At 39.0% G+C, this 23,546-nt stretch overlaps 1 protein-coding gene across 3 annotated transcripts in view; it reads right to left on the bottom strand.

Annotated features, from left to right (window-relative positions):
* Window positions 1-23,546, bottom strand: part of CDC14A (cell division cycle 14A) — a gene marked incomplete at both ends in the record, with an annotated part of 137,184 nt that overhangs the window by 82,435 nt on the left and 31,203 nt on the right. For all 3 annotated transcript variants that reach the window (XM_084241615.1, XM_084241616.1, XM_084241617.1), the window contains one exon: window positions 22,892-22,984. In XM_084241615.1, coding sequence (XP_084097741.1) covers window positions 22,892-22,984 — 93 coding nt within the window. The remainder of the gene's footprint in view (window positions 1-22,891; window positions 22,985-23,546) is intronic.

The raw sequence follows: 23,546 nt of genomic DNA, 5'->3' as shown, positions 1-23,546 counted from the left end.
TACCAACAACCACAAAATAAATGCACTGGCACGTTTTATCAAACCCATTGTCAAAATCTCAGAAGATCTCAGCAGTGGCCCATGTTCCCCTCCAATAAAATACATGTAACAAGAAGAGAGTCAATGTCGTGCTCAGTTTTCCTTATGTGAACTTCTCGTGAACAAAAGAGTAAAACAATCAGGCTAGGTTTGTTTTTAGGGAAAAAGCAATTATCAGTTACCTGCAAAGAATGAACCCCAGAGGTCCCTGAAATGAACATCTATAAAAATACAAAATAAAATTCTCTGAGGTGAGAAACCCTATAAAGAGCTGAAACATAAAACTGTTCAAATCTCTTCCTTGGCTCCCAAGACTTTCATTCTCAGACTTCTGAAATGTTAGGGCACTTAATTTAAAACTGCTTTTTCCTATGGTGCTGGATCATGGGTCTATGGAGGTGGGAGATCCCCAGGGACTACACCTTAGGGAAGAAATCAAATACTGCCCAAAATTAACAATGTAAAAAGAAAAAAAAGCACATGAAATTAAAAAAAAAAAATTGTTTTTTCATGAAGACAGCATTAAGTCTGAATTGTCATACACAAGCACAAAAAAAAGGTTTAATTTTATTATTTTTAGTAACATTTTTCTTCTTAATCATTTCCTCCCATTATAGCCAGTGACTGAGGAAACAATATCTGCATTCAACTTCAAAATTAAAAAAAAATTGGAAAAAAAGCAAACATTTCTCATGGGCACAACCGATTCTAGGTTTGTTCTAATTGCTAATGGAAATAAAAATATTCAGTGTTAAATAATCACATACAAATTAGATGGGTAAATCTCATTATGAACCAGAAATGCAACTGTATATTTAAAACAACCTGTATTTTATACAGTCTATTTTTAATCTGTTGTACTAAATAGTCTTATTAAAATAGAATAATAATGAATGCATCTTATGTCCTACAGTCTTTGAAACTATTATGAAGAAGGTAGGTCATTCTTCTTGTTCTTCAAGTTTGAGTCTATTATAAATCACAGGTTATGAAGTCTGCAAAGTAGAAGACAATGCATCTGCTTGACAAATACCAAGGCAGCACTAATTACAGACATGAGACAAAACCTGATGTCAGGTCTCTATCTCTGTTGCTTATTTCTGCCCTAAAAATACCGAACAATCATCTGGCATCCTTAAGGGAACAGGTACAGAAATGACTATACTTTTCAGCTGAGGTGATATTTGCTCTAAAATATATGTGACATTTCTTTATGTTTTCATTTTAATTTGGAGTTTGAATAAGCAGTGGACTTTCTTATATTTACTTGAGAATCCACTCAAAATAGAAATACTCTCTCCACCACCCTCCTAAGTGTAATTTGAGTTAAACCAGAAGGAGGTCTTTAATGGGCAATTTAGGAAAATTGTAGACAACATAAGCCATGTGTGTCTTCCTATATAATTTGATGGGAACCAGAATTTTCATAATCCCCTAAAAAGATATCACTTCAGAACTGAGAGCTCCAGCCAGGACAAATACAGAACTCTTGCTACTGGTGTCTCAATAACACTTAGAGCCTTCTCGTGCATAAGGAGAGCTCACATTCCAACAGAGTTTCACTTAGCCAGCCATATCACATTGAACTAGCCCAGTCCCTTTCTAAGTAAACTAAGGAAACACTAAGCCAATGTTCTCAGCACACAGAAGTCTAAAAAGACTCTTTAAAGGAGAAAATATTTGATCCCAAGAATACTTGAGAGTCTAGTCTCAAATATGGCTGTTACATTACAATTCACAAGTAAACATAACCCAATATGGCAGCTCTCATTTGACACCAGAAGGTCGTCTCTGTAGAAAACACAAAAACAGACTTGCTCTGAGTATCATCTGAATAATACACACCTCAAATGAAATGGTTTCATGTTAAAAACTCTTCATGCTGAGTTTCACTACTTGCTTCTGGGTACAGTATGAGTTTTATTTCATAACACCTGCAAACATAGTGCAAAATATTCAGGAAATGACCCCTCCCTGCTCTGGCAGACAGGAGAGCAAGGATTTCTACAAAGATTTGAAGTTTTAAACAGCAATGCAGAATCTGATGCCTGCAGGTAAAGCCAGTCTTTTCACCCCCACTGAGGACTAAGGAGTCAAAGACATTTAACAGGGTTTGTCCAGCCTTTGCATCCCCACAGAGCATTCTTTAGAAAGAAAGAAATCAGGGGCCTCCCAGGTGGCTGAAGGGATTAAGTCTCAACACTATCTAGCTATCACTGGTCTCTGCAGCATGAGTTCAATTCCCGCCAGGGAACTAACCCACATACGCACAGCAGACCTCTCGCCCACTGCTCCCCTCAGCAGTGTAGATCTGCCTCTTCTGCTCCCCACTCTGTTTTTGGTGAATCCTCTCAAACTCCGCCTCCCCACCGCCCCACACCTTTGAACTACAGTTCCTGTATGCATACATAAATAAAAATAAATCTTAAAAAAATAAAAAAAGAAATCAAATCCTGCATTGCTTTCAAAAGTCTGTGTAGAGATAGCATCTGCATCTTTGGGTTGGGACAACTTAGACCTAAAAGCAACACCACCCTACAAGAATAATTACATTTCCATTGTCAATGACTCACTGCTTCTACCTATAGCAACTAATTTCTCTGTTTGCTGAAACAGTTCTCACAGAGAGAAATTGGGCAGATTGCTTCCTGGGTTAGAATTTTCACTTTGATTATCTAATAAGCTCTCTAAGTATCACTAAGACTTCATTTTCCAGTTAACAACTATTCATGCTGAGTTTCAGTGCTTTAAAGTATGAGTTTTATTTCACAGTAACTTTCAAATTAAAGAAGAGTGTGTTCTTTAAGCTGAAGACAATCTGATCAAGCTCAGAAGGCAAAGAACCACAACTTTATGTATGATGAAGAGGCCGATGACAGATCAACTTTGAAAGACCAAGAAGCAATGTTTCAGCCTTCTTCCACCTACCACCAATTCAGAAAGTCCTTGCCTTGCAAATAATTATATTCCAAAAATTTATTTATAAAGGCTAATATTTGGGTATGTGAAAATTATATTTTCCCAATTATAAAAATCTTATGGCTGCTAGTTTCCTAGTCTAATCCAAAAATGATTAAATATCCCATATTTAATCCAGCATATATAATTTCAGCATATATCTAAATATAATATAGAAAATCTTATTTCAAAAACTAAAACAAAGTAATCAAGTTATATAAGTCTGTTTGCTATCTAAATTCTCTTTCCTCAATTCTATTATTTGAAGAATGGCTAGACTAGGGAAACATGAGGAAATCAAGACATGTTTCTAACAACTCTAAAGTGAGCACTGAATTATTTTAAATGTTTTCTTTGGTACTTTAGTATAGCTAAATTCACTTTGAAATGCATACCTTTTCTCAAAATTTGGCATTAAAATTAGGACTGATTTCAAATCTGAGGCAATGGGAGAAACAAATACATGAAAGAAGAAAATTTTCTCGATGTAACTGGAAAGAAATAATTGGGAAGAAAAATGAATGAGACAGGTCCAAAACCTTCTGCATGTGCACAGGAGGTAGACTGCCAAACTTGCCAGGGATAGAACACAGCTCTAGTGGCAGGGCAGTAAGGCCCAAGAGTGGCTGGCTTCTATGTATGTTAACAGCTACAAAGTAGACCAGACAATTCATTGTACTCCATTTGGTAACTCAAGTATGTACCCAAGAGACCAAAATTGTGATCCTATTCTTTTTCAAATTGAAGGAGTTTGTATGTGTGATATTATCCAAACTTCTAAGACAGAAGCCACACAGTATGTAAATTAAATCTCAGATGTAGAATCTCTTAGTAACTTGTAAGCGACTGTTCTTTGAATTAACTCAAGAATAGAAAATCAACAATGAACACAAACAAGGAACTGGTTGTTCTCTTTCAGTATTTACAAAGAGTTGTTGCTTAGAGAAAGCAAGAGAAACAAGAGCTTTGCCTATCAGTCAGGTGCTTACAGAAGAATTCTGTGGCAACTTTACTGAGCATTAAGCCCAAACTGTTCAAACATATGTCACATGACAGAATTGCCCTTTAAGAACATAATAGAATTAATCATTCTTGAAGGTGCACAGATAAGATGTAATCATGTTCCCTAAATACCTAATTTCATGAACAACAGAACTGAAACAAGGCGGCTCCAAGTTAAATAGAGTACCTTAGATCCAACTAAAAGATGTACTGTATACACACCCGACAGATATAATATACAGGAAGTCCACCTTCCCCATAGCTACTGAGAATTTCCCTTCCCTTCCAAGTCACTATAGATAGATCTCACTACTTTCAGAAAACACCACTTCAGCCCTAGTTCGTGATTACTCACCCTCATCCTCTGATCAGCAGTAGGATTTATGCTGTAGATTTACTTGCAGTAAGGAAAATGAGAAAGAAAAAAGAGCAAGATGCACAGAGAATATGCTAGAGCTCTACACACAGGTGATTCCTTTCTTCATTGAAAAGATTGACTAGCACCAGGTAGTAGGGATGGTTACCTGACCTCACAGATATCTCCTGTGTGTTACTGCGATCTTCTAAGCCAGGGCATTCCAACTTCAAACATTCCTCAGAAAAACCTTTAAAGCTATTTAAGATATAAATATCCTGACTTCTCCCATCTGCAACTCTAATTCACCAGAAATGAGAGGTTTGGTCTACAAATATTTCTGATCCATAATTATGGTAGAGAACAACTATTAGAAATCAGAAGACTAAATACCTGAATTATATCACAGAACAAGTACTACTGTTCCCTTAACGTTATTGTTCTAGTTTATTACTTTTTTTTAAATAATAAATTTTATTTTTATATTCCCCCATACAATTGCAAATGCCCCATTCTGACCCCAATCCCTCCCCTCCCGGCCCCCACCCCCCAAAAAGTGTCTCTGGTTCATAGTTTGTTGATTTTGATTTTCACTTTCTTATATTCATTTTCCTGGTCCCTTATTTACGTTTTCTAGATTCCTGCTATGAGTGAGACCATCTGGTATTTTTATTTTTCTTTCTGGCTTATTTCGCTGAGCATGATCCCTTCCAGCACCATCCATGTTGCTGCAAATTGCATGAGTTTATCTTTTTTGAATGCTGAGTAATATTCCATGGTATATATGTACCACATCTTCTTGATCCAGTCATCTATTTTTGGGCATTTGGGCTGTTTCCAAAGCTTAGCTATTGTAAACAGTGCTGCTATAAACATAGGGGTGCAGGTGTTCTTTGGAATTGATGTTTCTGTGTCCTTTGGGTAAATACCTAGGAGTGGAATTGCTGGATCATATGGAAGCTCTATAGTTTATTACTTTTTAATTGAGGTAACTGCTTTACAATACTGTATTCAGAGGTATGGATCACACCTCTTCAGATAGGTTACCACACCACACCAACCACACCTAGCACCTACAGTCCTTCACCACAGTTCCTGCCACTTTAAGTGATAGTTGATATAAGGAAACTGACATTTTCAGTGAAACCCCAAAACACCACACACTTTGCCAACATCTTTGACACCCATGAGACAAATCCATCTCTTTATTCATTTGTCTAATTGTAGGCTTCCAGTTATATTTTAGGGATATAAAAAATGAAGACAGGGCCTCCCTGGTGGTGCAAGGGGTTAAGATGCAACCTATGTAGCTATTCGCAGCCACTGCTGCAAGAGTTCGATTCCAGCCAGGGAGCTACCCACATGGCGCAGCAGACCTCTCCTGGCTCACGCACTGCTTCCCTCAGCCAGTGTATTTCAGTCGATCCACCTGTTGTTCCCCACCCTGTCTCTGGTGAATCCTCTCACCCCCCACACTTCTGGCCTGTACCCCAGTTCTTGTATGTGTAAATAATCTTAAAAAAAATTAAAAATAAAAATGAATAAAAAGGAGCGCAGACATGTAAATAATCAGATCACATGGCACTGCAACAAAAGAGAAACTTGAAACACGGGGGTAAACTTCAATGAGAGCCTGGAGTTCTAAAGGATGAGTTTAAAAAGTCTTTTTAAACTTGCAAGCTGAGCACAAATCTGAGGCACACAGGTGGGGGGAGGGGGTCCAACCAGGGGAGGGAAAAGCACATGGATAAGTGGCAAATCAGTTCATTTCAATTCTCCAGCAGCTTCCCATGTCACAGAGAATAAAATCCAAACTCTTCCCTCACATACAAGCCCTGCCAAGACCTCACACCTCATTGCCCACATTATCCACTTCACCCTCTATGCCCCAGCCACACACATGTGCTCTTGGCTGCTCAGTCATATAAAGTTCATCCCCACCTTAATGTCTTTGTTTATGCAATTAGCTCTCCCTAGGATGTTCTCCCTTTTTATCGGTTTGATTGTCCTCCCTCAAAGAGGGCTTCTCTGAATTTCCATGTGAAGTGGCCACACCCACATATCTGCACAGAAATTTGTTATTATTGTCTTTGTCTCCCCCCAGAATATGAGCCCTCTGAGGACAGGGATTTTTCTCTCTTGGTCATTGTGATAGACTTAGAGCCCAGAAGAGTATCTTCCACAGCTACTCAGTACTTACTTATTCGTGAGAGAATGAATAAATGAACCAGACAGAAAGGGAGTGGGAAACAACACAGCCTATTCCTATCAAAATGAATAAAGAGCATTTATTACGCACTGAAGGTTACAGGAGCGTTATGAAATACAGTAGAAAGTTCTGAGCTTGAGCAAGTCAGAACCAGTTTCTGCTATTTGCAGCCAAAAAAAATTGGTATTAGTATCTTAATTCCAATTATTTAGACAGTGAAAATTATTTAGATAGTGAAAATCTATATACCTTCTAATGAAGAAGGAATGGAAGGAAATGAAGCAATAGGAGAGAAGTGGAGAATAGGAGAAAGGAGAAAAGGTAGAAGGAGTAAGAAAAAAGACAAAGAGAGTTGCACAGAGATAATGAGGTGTAGTGGGTGAAAAACCAGCATAAAGGAAAACAAAGTGGGAGAAGCAGTAACTAGTTATCTCACATATGATGTTAACTCATACAAAGGTGGAGGGGTGGGTAGGAGGACCAGGGACAGGGGACAGGGGGACTGCTAACATAAAGGGTAAGAAGGGGGGGCCTCCCTGGTGGTGCAAGGTTAAGATGCAACCTATGAAGCTGTCCACAGCCACTGCAGCACGAGTTCGATCCCCAGCCAGGGAGCTGCCCACATGGCGCAGCAGACCTCTCCTGTTTTGCCTGCTGCTCCCTCAGCAGTGTATTTCAGTAGATCTGCCTGTTCTGCTCCCCACTCTGTCTCTGGTGAATCCTCTCACTGCCCCATACCTCTGGCCTGTACCCCAGCTCTTGAATGCATAAGTAAATCCTTACAAAAAAAAAAAAAAAAAAAGAGGAAGAAGGGCAGGAATATCAACATACATAGGATTCTTTTTCTTCCAAGTTCTGCCTCCTGTGACAGGTTACTCAATTTCTGTGGGTCTCCTAGCACAGTGAGGAGGACCAGGAAGATTAGTGAGGTGAGCTAGGATGATCAGGCAGGTTTAGAGATCCTCTCTAAGGTATGTTTCTATAACTCACTGAAGAATCACTGTATACAGCTCCACTAGAACAATTCTTCAGAGAAGAAATGATTCTCTGGCTTGCTACAATAAACTCAGTAAAAGCCAGAGCCCCTCCCCCCAATCTTTTGTTTTCCCTTACATCATTGTTCATTTTTGTACAATATTTGATTTCTCCCCTAAGGTATAATCTCTATAGACCTCCCACCACATCACCCATAAAGTCTCTTGTGCGCTTCCCTTCCCTGTTTGGACCCCTTTCCTTCCCCAGAGCTCCCCATCTTTTCCTGAAGTCTTTGTACTTAACCTGAGGTCAAGATCAACCGATGTTCCCTTACCAAAAAAAAGGAAAACAGAGTTATTGAGTCCAGTGCCCATATTCTGGGTAAATCCCAAAACTGTAATTGTAATAGAAGGCTCTTAATCAACACCTAAAATCTGACTTCCTCTTCCATGAATTCAGAAGTAAAATATTGTCACCATTCAGTACACAGATACAAAACTTAATTTCTAAACTTTTTAAACTTTGTGCTAGTAATGGCACAGCCCAATGCCGAGATAGCCTAAAAGCTGGTGGATTTATTTGTTTATGTTTTATTGGAGACAAGAAAACAATATTCACTCCAGAAATTGTTTTTAAATGTTAATTAACCCCTTCTTTCACTATTTCCAATATTTCACCAATGCATTTCCAGAAAGAAGAAAACTCAAAATTTGGCACTAGGTAAAATATGTAGTTTGCTACCAAAACTCATTTGCAGGCCCTGAGAATTTTCTCAAATTTCCAGACATTTCTGAAGGGAACATAACTATCTTACCACATTCAAACTAATGGTATTTAAGGCTTCCCCGATTCCAAAACAGACAGCACCCTGCAGTGTTACTGAGAGCCTTACAGCACATCCCTGAATTCTTTGTACTGGATAGGTGCAACCCCATCTGTTTTAACAAGCAATGGACTTCAAATCAAAAGTCCTGCAGCTGAGGCTCTGGGGGTAGCAGTCCAGGGCAGAAGCTGGGGTTTGAGAAGGTGTAATGAAGACCTTGAGCCAGAGTCCACCTGCATCACTTCTTACGTACTGTAACGATGAGATCAGGCACCCCTAGGAAGTTGAATTCCCTCCAGGGCTGTTTCCTATCTGGTTCACACCTTTCTTCCATTAGAACAACAGAGAAAGCACTGTTAGGCATAAATACAGGTAAGACCCATCCCTTCACTGGAGAAGCTCGTTCCACTGGGAGAGGGACGGGAAAACAAGTCTTTACAAAGAGTTCTTTACAAAGAGTTCATTCTAGTAGCGTCCACAAGACATAACTAATGGCAAGATAAGGTAAGGGAAGCTATAATAAGGCCATGTTCTGGGCCAGATAGTAAGAAAAGACAAAATAAACAGTTGGGAAGGAATGGGGGAGTAGGCAGACCAATCATGGAGAAAGCATCAGGAAAAACTCCCTTGTCTAGGAAGGGAATTATGGTCTTTTTATTATTACTAATGAAGACACTTCCCTAAATAGGCCCCAATAAATGACTCACACACCCACAAGTGAAGGAATTGTAAAGTCTGATTCATCCCACAGTGTATATCTCCACATGGGAAGGCTTGCCTGTCTGCTCATTAATTTGAACCATCACTATGAACCACAACTGTTACTCCCCTATTAAGTAATTCTCTAAGGGATGGCAGCAACGCTAAATATTTTTTTCAGCTGAGGTTACACTCTCCCAACCCTACTATTAATTCTGATGAACAGTGAATGTGTTGTCTAACTACCTTTGGCTGTAGGTCCTCATCAATTAAAAACATGGTTTTCCATCATAAAAATTCAAAGGCACTGCAAAGCAATTGTTATGGGGGGTAAGAGGTGGTTACCACAGGGGAAGCAAGGCAGAGGCACAATGAAAAGAGACCTAACAATGATGCAGAGAGAGGGACGCTATCATGGGAACCCAGAAGGAGATGCACCATATTTGGGGCACTAAGTCTTAGAAACAAGTAAAAGCACAGCACCCTCAGTAACAGTTCAGTAAGCAACTTCTTGAAAATTTCAGAAAGTACATGGAAAGGACTTTTCATACAGTAATTCACTGCCCATAAGGGAATAAAGCCACAGCTTAACTATATCAAATAGGAAAAAAATTTTCTTGAAATAAATTAACACAGATTAAAATTACGCACTCAAAATTCTTATAAACCTAAGGGTCAAGCTTAGATGTTTGTTGGAAGGTGAATATCGCATTATATGCATCAGCTAAATTTTGTGACTAAAGCCCACAAGGCATTCATAGAACAGACCCAGTAAGGCAGGCTCAGTGCTGGCTCCTAGGGTCCCAGGGATGAGCCAGGCACAGGCTTTTATCATTCAAGGTTGTCACCACATAAAAAAAAAAATGCACATTTCGGGGCCTCCCCGGTGGCGCAGCGGTTGAGCGCTGGGTTGCGAAGCTGCCCGCAGCCTCTGCAGTGCTGGTTCAATCCCTGGCTGCTCCCGGGCCACCGGAGGAGGGTCCCACATGGCGCGCAGACCTCTCCTGCCGCCCGCTGCTCCCCTCAGCAGTGTACTTCAGTCCTTCTGCCTGCTCTGCTCCCCGCTCTGGCTCTGGTGAATTCTCTCACCCTCCCGCACTTCTGACTGTACCCAGTGCTTGTATAGTCAAATAAATCTTAAAAAAAAGATATTTTAAAAAAAAATGCACATTTGGGCTGTCAGGAAAAAGAGAATGTAGGAGAGGAATTTAAGGGAAACAGTGATTCCAATCAAAGCACCATTAGAAAAGGTATATTGTGTCTTTGAGGGCTTATGACAAGCTCAGCTTTTCCCAGAAATCAAGTATTTACTGAATCAAAATCATGTGGGAGTCAGCTGCACATCTTGATATTTAAAGACAGTTGCCTCTTGAGGAGTTTAGAATACTTTCCCTTTTCCTTTAGCTGTGCATGTAAATTGTAGATTAACCTACATGAAACAATCACCTGTGTGTTCAGTGCCAAAATCCATGCCCTACAAACATGCAAAACCATTACAGATCTAAGCACTGTAAGTAAATTTTCCAGTGACCAAGTCTTAGAAACTGTGATCATCAATTTTTAAGCAGTGAAATCAATTCAATATTCAAGCAGAATAGAACAGAAAATGTAAGCACATATCACCCATTTTAACTAAGGTAAGAATTATTTCATGGATCTCTTGTTTCAATTATATATGTGAGTGTATATGTGTGTGTATTTGTACTAGGCTTCAGCGTAAAATGTGCTTCTTACTGGCCTGAGAGACTGGCTTACATTTACTGTCTTTTTTGGTTCTCCTGTTCCCTAAACCCCTTTTACTTAGATCTACTCTAAGACATTCAGGGTCAGCAGCAAACATGTGAGATGTACAAGTTCACCTGGTTGGTACAAAAAGTTAGTCCCGGGACCTCCCTGGTGGCGCAAAGGGTTAAGACACAACCTATGAAGCTGTCCACATCCACTGCAGCACAAGTTCAATCCCCGGCCAGGGAGCTACCCACATGGTGCAGCAGACCTCTCCTGACTCACCTGCTGCTCCCCTCAGCAGTGTACTTCGGTCTATCTGCCTATTCTGTTCCCCATTCTGCCTCTGGTGAATCCTCTCACCCCCACATCTCTGGCCTGTACCCCAGTTCTTGTATGCATAAATAAATCTTTTTTTTTTTTAAAAGTTAGTCCCATTACCATTAGCCAGAATTAAAGTTTAGATACTATCTGGAAGAGAAACTGCATAATTACTGCATTTGAAACACTGCTTCCTAATGCAAAAAGTCTACTCTTTCGTACTATATGCTGCTTTGAATCTCCTGCAAAATATTTTTTTTAAGATTTATTTATTTATTTATACAAGCACTGGGTACAGTCAGAAGTGCGGGAGGGTGAGAGAATTCACCAGAACCAAAGAGAGGAACCGAAGAGGCAGACTGATGAAATACACTGCTTAGGGGAGCAGCGGGGCAGCAGGAGAGGTCTGCGCGCCATGTGGGACCCTCGCCCCATGGTGGGGGATTGAACCGGCGCTGCAGAGGCTGTGGGCAGCTTCCAACCCAGCGCTCAACCGCTGCACCACCGGGGAGGCCCTCCTGCAAAATATTTTGGTGTAGAATGAGTATTACAGCATGACCAGCACTGCTCAGTTCCATGCTGAAATTGGATAAAGCACCAATTAGGAACTTATGGATCTGGGTTCCAGCCAGTCTCTTTCACTAACTGGGTTAGCCTTGGGCACGGTGCTCCATCTCTCTGGTCTAATCTTCTCCAACTAACACAAAAAAGCAGGACTAGAGCAGGATTTTTCCTAGTGGGTTTCTCTTGGAGATATTCCAGTGGTTCTGCAAAAGTACTCCTATTTTTTTCAATGATGATGTAACTATTTTTAAACTAAGAGAAAACACAAACACAATCAAGTTTGTTCAGTATCAATTCCACTTTGCCATGGTGAAAAGCACTGGGAAGCCAAATAATCTCACTTAGCCTAAAACTTGGGAGAACTAATTCCAGTGTCTGTCTCTATTCTAGTAAATATTCTATTGATTAGGAGGCCTAGGGCTCTGCACTGGGGATATGTCTTAAATGTGAGCCTGTTCTGTCCAGAAACCTGTAAAAAACTGAGTGGTAATGGTCCTCACTCAGGTAAATGCCAGGTGAGGTCGAGGCAGAGTGCACAAGACATCAGTGAGGCAGACAGGTGATGCAGTCACATTAGACAAATATGTGTCAAGTCACACCCTGACAATGTATATCTCCAAGATTTGAATGCCTCTTTTCTGATATTTTTCCATGAAAATGCACTCAGTTAAAATTTTTAAAGATCCAGTCTGATTAAATTTTTTTCTAGTATTCTTCTTTTGAGTCTTTGGATTTCTTCCTACTAAAAATTATCCTGAGGTTATGAAAATAGCTGATAAAATAAATTATTGACATTATCAACTACTTATTTGTGTAAGTAAGGATATTCCCCCATTGGAAAAAAGAAAAAAAAAAACAACATGTGGTTAAAATTAAGACTATCATTCACAATACTGATTGTAAACCTTGGGATATATTAACAAATCCCATTTCAACTCTAAAATTTTGGAGAGCTAAAACATCCTGTTTTACTTAGTAACCTAAAACAATGGTGATCAAAAACCATGATTCTTACTGTTATTTTTAATTTGTACTAAGTTCTTTATTTTTAAGCACCCCAGCTTACAAATGAGTTCATACCGGGGCCTCCCTGGTGGCGCAAGGGGTTAAGCACAGCACTATGAAGCAATCTGCAGCCTCTGCAGCACAAATTTGGTCCCCGGCCGCACAGGGAGCTACCCACATGGCGCAGCAGACCTCTCCTGGCTCGCCTGCTGCTCCCCTCAGCAGTGTACTTCGGTCTATCTGCCTGTTCTGCTCCCCACTCTGTCTCTGGTGAATCCTCTCACCCCCCACAACTCTGGCCTGTACCCCAGCTCTTGTATGCATAAATAAATTTTTAAAAGAAAGCAAATAAGTCCATATTAAAACTTTTAAGAACTATGGAAGATAACCACTGGAAGATAATGGTTTTATTATGGTATCAATGGATGTTATTAATGCTTATCAAGTAAACAATCAGTCATCCCACAAATATTTATGGAGCATTAGAAGTAACACACTGTTCTATATCCTGGAGCTGCTGTAGGGAACAGACCTCCCCTGTTTTGTAAATACAAAATTCCAAGTGTTAAAAAGTAGAAGCATCTATAAACCAGAGACATACTACGGTGGGGGGAGGAGAGGAGAGGAGAGATTAGGGTCAAAATAAGGGGGGTGGGAATTGTAAGGGGAATATAACAAAGATGAAAACACATACATTGTGCAAAAATGAAAAATGATGTTAAAAATAAATTAAAAAATTAAAATTCCAAAACCCTAAAAAAAATCACATCCCTTTAATATAGTATAAAAATGAACACAAACTTTGTCACATAGAAGCAAATGAACACAAACTGTCACAGAGAAGGTATATTACATGTCTTTTCAAGGCTACCAAAATGTGGGTTAAAACCTGTAAGGATTTACAGTATATTAACACTTAACATATAGTATACTAGGTGCAGTATGTGTATATGAGTATACATGGGTGGGGGTGTGTGTGAGTGTAGAGGGTGTGTGTGTGTGTGTGTGTGTGTGTGTAGATGTGGTTGTGTATCCAAACTGAGAGCTTATTTACAGCACAGAGCAAACTAGCTATCAGGATGCCAGAGGGAGAATAGAAAAAATACTGAGAGGATTTATTCCCCTTAACTTGAAAAACAAACCTTCTACAAGTAAAAAGCCAACAGCTGATTTTCCTAACCTCCAGCTAAATGAAACATAAGGAAAGTTGAATAAAAAATATTATCGCTCTACCCATATGAGAACGATAACAGAAGTTCCAAACTCAAAGAGTTTGAAATTGAAAATGCCATATGACTTTAGACAGCCTGACCTGTTTTCAAAGCCATCCAAATTACAAGCCTATAAGGATAAAAGCCTGTCTGGCCCATTTACAGGCAATATCACAAAAGCCTCTTTCTTGCCTATCAAACTATAAAAGGAAGGAACTGCACACAGGAAATTGCCCTGCCCCAGCCATGAGCCACTCCTCCCTTCCTCTCCACAAACTTCCACAAGCAGAAGCAAACGCTGTCTGTTAGATTTATCAAGAAGCCACAGTGGTTGCAGAACACTAGCACCTGACATCTGCTATATGATTGTTTCGGGAATTATTTAAGATAAACACCTTTATTATTTTATATCAGCATTTGTCTTGATAATTTTGCCTGTATTTTACATAAAATGTTTAAGCTATAGTTTTTGGTTTTTTTAAAGATTTATTTATTTATTTATACAAGCACTGGGTACAGTCAGAAGCACAGGAGGATGAGAGAATTCACCAGAGCCAGAGCGGGGAGCAGAGCAGGCAGAAGGACCAAAGCACACTGCTGAGGGGAGCAGCGGGCCGCAGGAGAGGTCTGTGCGCCATGTGGGACCCTCACCCAGTGGCCAGGGATCAAACCGGCGCTGCAGAGGCTGCAGGCAGCCTCACAACCCAGCTCTCAACCACTGCGCCACCAGGGAGGCCCCTACGCTATAGTTTTTTAATGATAAAGTACTTCTGAAATGACAATTTATAGATAAATTCAAAGTTTAAGATAAGGAAACAATCATATTTGGTCCAAACAATGAAAACAAAGGCAAATTCAGAGTAGGTTGGCCTGGTTTATCATTTTCCAATGGTTTATGCACACACAAACACATGCGTACACACACACACCACTTTTAAATAATACTGCTATAAATATCATGTTCTGTATCCTCACTAGACCCACTCAGGGTTGAATAATCAATAGGTATATTATCAGCAGTTCCAATAACCTATCTTTGTATTCAGGTATATGGAAACAGTTATTAATATAGCATTTTGATAAGAAACAATTTAAGGGATATGGATTTCTGATTTCTTACAAAAACTGTAATGAGAGTAATTTGCCATCAGTAATTTTTAGGGGTCTGCATCTGATGATACATTAGATACAAGGAAATGACTTTCTTTTCTTGAAGGAAAGAAATTAGTGGCCAGTTTTCAACTTTCAAAAAGACCCAAAAACCAGAAAACTTTAAAAATACAAATTTTTAAAGTTAATAAGCCTATATATAAAGCAACAATAATAAATTTCAGAAATAAAGAAATGATTAATGGAAATAATGAGCTATCATTTCCATCAATTAAATTCATAAATCTTTGCAGTCTATACATCATATCCAAAGGTATAGGAAACTGGAGATTTCACATAGTACCAAATTCAGTGCAAACTAGCATAAATATAGCATTATGTTCTAAGAATCTGAAAAAATTGTTGGTTTTTTGATCAATTATTTCTATTTCTGACACTCTAAGCACAAAAAAAAATTCACAAAAAAAAACAATGCAGAAAGATGTTAGTCACATTAGGAAGAATTTTGACAGGAAACTAAAATGTTAGACAAACAATATGCCCTCTGAATGGAATATTATTTGGTCATCTGAGTGTCAAAAAAGGAAATTGTGTAGGCCAAGTGAAAAAAGATTCACATAACTGCATTGTAGTTACACCTAAGTAAATAAATAATTCAGGTTTAAAGTGATGCAATTACAGGATTTTCCTACTTTTCTTCTATAATATAGTTAGGCCACCTTTTAAATTTAAACAGATTTAATTTTTATTAAATTATCCACTTTCCAACCTAGATATTTCAAGTATGGTCATCACCCAATCTTTTTCCCCCTTCACCAAAATAGAATCCAATATTCCCTCCCTAGGTTGACCTGCTGGAGTTGGCCATCTTAGATCCCGGCCTCTCTCGGGTTTGACCCTGGTCCCCCAACTCCCACACCAGTTAGTCACCTCAATGTCCTGCATTGCTAGAACAAGGGCATGATGTATGATAAACACTTGGTGAGCAAATTAATATTTACCCAAGTTTGGCACCACCTGCACATTTTCCAGAATTTTTATTGTACATCTGGCCCCATTTTAAGCTATGCATTCATTCATTTATTCTCATTTATTTGTTGGGAGGAAGAGTTGTGTTTTTTATTTTTTATTCCCCAGAGCCCACCACAGTGCTTATGTGAGCTAAATAGACATTGATTGAACTAATGAGTGCATGAATACACATTATAAAAGAGAAATTCATTTGGTTTAAACACAGTCTTCCTTTCAGGGCCTCCCCTGGTGGTGCAGGCGGTTGAGCGCAGCGCTGTGAGGCTGTCCGCAGTCTCTGCAGCACTGGCTTGATCCTGGCTGGCCGGCGAGAATCCCACATGGCGAGGCAGACCTCTCCTGTCTCATCCTCAGCTCCCCTCAGCAGTGTATTTCATCAGTCTGCCTGTTCTGTTCCCTGCTCTGTCTCTGGTGAATCCTCTCACCCTCCCACGCATCTGGATTGTACCCGGGTTCTTGTATAAAAGAATAAATAAATCTTTAAAAAAAATAAACACATTCTTCCTTTCATCCTAAGAAGAGAAAAAAGTTTCACACTCACATTTTCTAGTGAATTCTCCCAAACAATCATCAGATTAACAACCACCTGAATGTTACTGATTCAAGAAAGGATTCAAGCTTAAAATAAAGAAGAAAGTAGCAAAGATAAATAGACAAAAAGCAGGGAGAAGCCTCTGACCTTCAAGAGTGTAGCTTAAAGGGTCTAAACACCAAACAGGGGAGCAGAAGTAGGAAAACAGGCCCGGAGAACTTTTTGTAAATTTTCTTCCAAAATCTATAACTTCTCCACATAGTCACCACTCTTAAGTGCTTCAAATGCCAAGCATTGAGTGGACCCCTTTATAAGCATGACCTCCTTCAGTTCTTACAACAGCTGTTTCAGGGAATGAGGTCTCTATTTAAAAAATGAAAAACACAGGAGCTTGAATGAGTGAAATAATCTGCCCAGTCATATGACTAAATCAGTGGATTTAAGATCTGTGGCTCTGCCAAAGGCATTGCTCTCAATCTCAATGGCAGATGGAGAATGGCTCTTTGTAATTAGTGGCAGACTTCGAGGTTGACTGTAACTACTAAAGTGTAGTCCACAGACACTGACATGGTTGGAAAGTCGGCAAACCTCAGCCTTGTCATGCATGACACCTGGTTTCCACCAGCTGCTGTTAAACAATGGTTTAGCAATGGTTGCACTTAACAAGCAGGTTAAGGAAAATAGAATGTGGTTAACACCTCTGTTTGGGCATCCTCTATATATCTGAAAAAAAAAATATTTCTTTAACTCTTAATTTTCTATAACAACACACTTAGGAAACTTGGCCTGAGGACATTATTTTTCCAACCCTTCAGTCATCAGGGCCTGACTCAAATTCTCCTGGGTGTCAATCACAGTTCTGTGAACCGAAAATAATAGTAGTGAGGATTTGGTCTTTAAGCCTGCAGCATGAACAATATTAATTCATACTTATAATTTCTTAAAGCCATCTTCCTCCAATTCACATGTGAATATCTTGGTGCTATGATGATCTAGTAAGCCTAACTTTAAAATTACATTGTCTACTGCCCTGGAGTTAGCTCTTCTTAAAAGCTGAGTCCTCCATCTCAAGCAGATCATCACAGTTTAGGGAGTGAAGAGAAATTTCATGAGTAGGGACTTCCCCAAAAGGTATACCTGTCATCTGCTAAGTGTCACTGTCATAGCTCATGGCCACATCATTCTAGCAACCCTAGCTTTAAAACTACCCACAGAGAAGGGCTTGTGGATTCCCCACAAAACATGATGTTCTATACCTCCTTTTTAATCTGCTTGACAGTTCTCAGAGATGAAACATTTTAGAAAAAAAAGACTTTCCCCACTTAGAAATAAGCAAATAGAAGCACAAGTTTCTGTGACATACCAGAAGTCATAAGCTAATGGAAAATCACAAGCAGAACCCTAACTGTGCAGGTGCATAATGCTTGCCACAAGATGTCACACTCAAAAGCAATGTATAAAGATAATTGTGAATCAGTATAAATGTGCCTAACATCACTTAACTATGCACTTAAAGAAGGTTAAAACAGTAAAATACAGTTATCTGTATTTTACCACAATTTAAGAAAAAAATTTGGAAAAGTTAATCTAAAAAAAATAATAATAATGAAGCAAACCCAGCAAGGTAGTAACATGACTTCCTATATCAGGTATTGCCCTTGGCTTGTCATCTCTGCTTTGATTCTGCATCTTAGAAGACCATATTGGCTCAGTCATTACCACAAATGTTCTGGTAATGAGGAAGATATCACTTTACAGTTTATGTCCAATTCGATTGTTTTTCAGAGGAGTTTCCCTCTGAAGTTACCTGGAGAAAGTTAACTTCCTTCTTTCTTTCATCCTATTATTCATTCACTCAGTAGATAATTATGGAGTACTTGGTATGTGCCAGGAACAGTTCTAAGCTGAAACCGTTGGTAAACAGCTACTGTCTACAGCACTCTGCCCTGTACCTTATCTCTTCCTTGAGACCCGCCCACCCACTGAGGTCAGCATCCATTTCAAACTGTAAATGCCTGGGCTTAACCACTTGTTAAATATTTTATCACCTTCTAGACATATCAGTGAAGGAAACAGACAAGATCTCAACCCTCCAGTTTAGGAATGAGATAAGTAGATACATAAAAATACAATTTCAAATAGTAGAGTGCTATAGAGAAAATAAGATGGCTAGAGGGAGACTAGGATGATACAACAGGGTAAAACTTAAGAGCAAGTCTCTCTGAGGCGGTGACATTAGAAGGAATCAGGAATGCAAAAGTCTGAGGTAAGTGCATTCTAGATAGGGAGAACAGAAATATTAGGGCCTTCTGGCAGAAACACAGTTGAGATTTTCATGGTTACAAGAGTAGCATGATAGGACATCATGAGCAAGGAGATAGGATCAGATCATGGAAGATCTTAATGACATTGGTAAGGAGGTTGAATTTTATGCCAAGAACAGTGAGCAGTAATTACACATTTAAAACACGGCCATGAATAATCTAATTTACATTTTTAAAAGATTACTCTGACAATTGTCTGACAACTGGATTAAAAGGAAACAAGAGTATAAAAAGAAACTGTGTGTGAAGCTGTGGTCATTCAAGTAAACAGGAATGTGGACTAGGTGATACCAAGAGAGAAGGAAAGAAGTATGGAAAATGTATTCTGACTCAATATATGTTTTAGTGGTAGAGCTAATCAAACTTATCGAAGAGTATAATGTGAGATGAGGGAACTAGAGGATTCAAAATGACTACTATCCATTGATCCAGCAAGTCATTGATGGTAGCTCATTTACTAAAAAGACTATGAAGAGGAGAACAAATAGGTTTGTAGAGAGAAGAAATAAAAGGTTCCATTTTGCCATAATAAGTGTAAGATACCACTTAGATACATAGTGAGGAGATATAGGGTAGTCGGGTATTTGACCTTCATAATAATCCTACAAAGCAGACAGGGAAACACTGGTATGATCCAAATTTTATAAAGGAGAAAACTAAGGCTCAGAGAAAAAGACTTGTCTTAGTACAAAATACTTTTTATTAGTCAGTGCCCTATGTAGAGAGCTGATTCCATATTTTAAAAGAGAGGAATGCCTTCACTGTTAAAGACTTCTCTCTGGAAAAAAAAAAAAAAAAAAAAAAACGCCTCCACAGCTTGCTCCTTTTATAGGCTATGCATGCTCCAGAGTTAAAAGATTCCCCAAGAAGATTGAGACATCCAGGTAGCAATATTAAACATATGCAAAGTTTAACTGTGATGCATGTATAATGCACATTACTACTATCTTCTTACAAGATTTGTGTCAATAGTTTAAGTACATACAGACTGTATGAAATACGGCACACAATTCTCTTCAAGGGAAGATCACAATTCTTGGTTTTCATTTTTACTGAGTGTTATGTCAAAAAGGCTTCCTGGGGACTGCATTTCCAAAATTAGAAAATCAATTGGCAAATGGCCAATACAATAATCAACACAGCTTCTCAGGATTGAAACTAGCATGTAAGACAAGCTTCTGCTAATTTTGGCACTTCTACAACCATACCAAGGCTGGTTGCTTAAAGGTAGTAGAAACTTCAGCATTGGAAGACATTTTCTTTCAAGCTCAACACATCTATTACAACTTATTCCTTTCAAAATTCTAGGGGTGCCATGTTGAAATTAAGGATAATACTAACAGGAGGAAGGACAGGCATTAAAAAGGGAGGAAAAGAAAGGAGAAGCAGATGACCTCTTCCCATGGCAATCTCTATGACAAAGGACCCGCCAATAACATGCTCACATGACATCACAAAACCCCTTAGGAAAGACATACTTGTTTACATGGCTGGAATCCAGACATTATTACAGGTCTTGATATTTTAAAAGCAGTGCCAATTATCACTTTCAAATAAATAGTAATTATGAATACAAAGTGAAAAACAAGCATGCCTGCTTAATTCAGCTTACCAACAATTCACTGAACATTTATGTCAACAGCCAGCTTTTCCTGGATGCTCTTAAAATAAAAGCAGTAGCCTGGAGGGCACCACAAATAATCCTAGTATCCTCAGAATCAGAAGGAAACTTAGAGGTCATTATATCCAACCTTCTCAATTTACAGATAAGGAAACTAAATAAAGCTGGGAGATAGAGTGGTGTACGCATCATCCCCAAAACACGTCAGGATGAAAAATGTTTTCTGATTCTTAGCCATGATTCCTTGTACTACTGAGACGTCTACAGAAAACGGGGTGTGGGGGTGGGGGAAAAACTCAAGCAATGCACCAAGGTTTTACTTGAAATAAGAGGAATTCTTAATTGCCAGGGGGAGGAGGAGGAAGAGGAATTAATAGTACTATCACCAATCCAGTCATTTATTAGCAACTTAATTAACAAGAGCCATTTTGAAAATTTACTCTTGATCTTTCCTATAAAATTAATTAACCTTTTTCATTCCCTATATACTACCCCACTCCCAGAAAAGTTTTCTATACTTTACATATTGTACGCTGCATTTTTAAACATTATCAGACTATTTTCCTTTCTAAACTTTTTAAGCGCCTGTATTAACTAAAGACCAATATTAATATTTTCTTTAGAAAATGTCCTATAATAGGGACCTTCTGGGTGGCGCAAGGGGTTAAGATGCAACCTATGAAGCTATCTACAGCCACTGTAGCCTGTAGCACAAGTTCGATCCACGGCTGGCCAGGGAGGTAACCCACATGGCGTGCAGACCTCTCCTGACTCGCCCGCTGCTCCCCTCAGCAGTGTATTTCAGTCGATCTGCCTGTTCTGTTTCCCACTCTGTCTCTGGTAAATCCTCTCACCCCTTGCAGCTCTGACCTGTACCCCAGCTCTTGTATGCATAAATAAAAAAAATCTTAAAAAAAAAAAAAGAAAAGAAAATGTCCTATAATAGTCCCTTTTTCTATCAGCCAAATTAGGAGAGAAAAGATGAGCTAAGCTGGGCATCTCAGTCCTGGAAACAAGGCCCCGGGCCACAGCCTGTCTGTCTGCCACTCTGCTCAGTTCACACCCTCCAACAGCTGACAGTCTCTTCAGTGCCACCCCTGGGTGTTCTCCTCTGGGGCTTCTGGTTTGATGTAGCAGAGTTTGATGTCTAGCAGTGAGTGCCTCCTTCCGTAAAGATCTTCAGAAGGAGGCCCTAGAAAGGTCACGCAGCAGCATGCTTCCAAGCTTCAGAGGAGAACAGACCCTCCCCAAGGATGAGGGGAAATGACATCTCTCTCTGCCTTTAGAACATGTATTCTTAACCAGGTACCACACATATCCATAAAAGATATTAGCAAGTACATATTAGTATTAATGGTATATGCTTTCCAAGTTTTTGTCCAATCCCAATATATACAGAAAATTCTTGAAAGAGTTATACCAAAACTCTGTAGTGTGTTCATGTAGAACTTACATTTACATTTCAGTGCTCACAGATAATGTTTCTAATCAAAATTGGTTTTGAAGTCTTATCTATTAGGTTTTTGGAAAAGTCGTGATATATTTTTCTGTTGTCTATGCAGAAATGCATCATGAATTTTCTGACAACCCAATAGTTATTAGGGAGGCTGTGCCATATGCAAGATTTATATTCAATTCATCTTCTGCAACACTGCTTAAACAATTGGATTGATAATAGTGGTAATTATAATACTAATCCTCCCCCATGCAATCTCAGATTTCCTCTTACTCCAAAAAGGAATACCTCAAAAATATTTTAAGGGCCTCCCTGGTGGCACAGGGGGTTAAGCACCGCACTATGAAGCAATCCGCAGACTCTGCAGCACGATTTCGATCCCCTTGGCCCACCAGAGAGCAACCCACATGGCACAGCAGACCTCTCCTGACTCGCCCACTGCTCCCCTCAGCAGTGTACTTAGGTCAATCTGCCTGTTCTGTTCCCCACTCTGTCTCTGGTAAATCCTCTCATCCCCTGCATCTCTGGCCTGTACTCCAGCTCTTGTATGCATAAATAACTAAATCTTTTTTTAAAAAATTTTAAATCTTTTTTTAAAAAAATATGTATGTGTGTGTATATATATATATATCCTTTTTTTTTTTCCTGCAAGTATTTTTCCTGGGCATTCTTTTCTCTAAAACATCTATACAACAGTGAACTTCAAGTTATATACTGAGGTTCCAGAATTTGCTCATTAGCTATTGGAAAGTAAAATCCAAAAGTAAACAGCCCCTCAGTGTAGTCCCCACTTCTGTTCCAGGTTAAGTTCTCAAGATGCCAGCAATCTCCCTATCTCCCAATTCCACCAAAATATATGGCCTTGATTTTATTTGGCAGTTTCAGCATTCCATTGGCCTGATTATAGAAAATAATCATGAAAAAAGTACTTACAGCATAAGCACCTATCAAATATGCTGCATTTGCTCTTTTCCGCTGATCAAAACAGGTGTAATGCACTATTTTCTTTCTTGATAAGCTGTATGACTAGAAAAGGAAAAAAAAAAAGTGAGTGCAACCACAGAGACAATATTGGAATATACAGAAGATAAACATCATCTCTTAATTTTCAAAGATGTGCCACAATCAGTGAAATTTAACAACTTTCTATTTTAATTTCTATGGCATCTGGACTTGAGCATGGTGGGGGGGAGATCTGGTTCAGATATTTTTCCCTCCATTCATGATGTAAGAATTGACAATATAACAAATATGTTTCCAACCAAGAAAGAAGACTGACACTAGTGAGAAATAATTACATTATTGGCACCTTTATAAGCAGGAACGATTTTTGAAGATTTGCTCTTGATCCTATCTGTAATGTGTATTCACTGTTTTCCACATACCATTCCCACTCCCAAAAGTTATTTTACTTTTACGTTATACAATGTTTTCAAACATACCAACCAGTCTATTTTCCTCTGTAAAACTTCTTAAAACTAGAGCACCAATATCAATGTTTTCTTCCTAGAAAGTTCTAGAATAGTCCCTTTTAATTATCTGAAAATAAATAGTTAATGGAAAAAGATGAACTATCACAAGGATTATA

This window comes from Talpa europaea (genome assembly GCF_964194135.1).
Source record: "Talpa europaea genome assembly, chromosome: 9".
NCBI lineage: Eukaryota > Metazoa > Chordata > Mammalia > Eulipotyphla > Talpidae > Talpa > Talpa europaea.
Note: the sequence above shows the minus strand (reverse complement) of the source record. Positions and strands in the feature narration are given on the sequence as shown.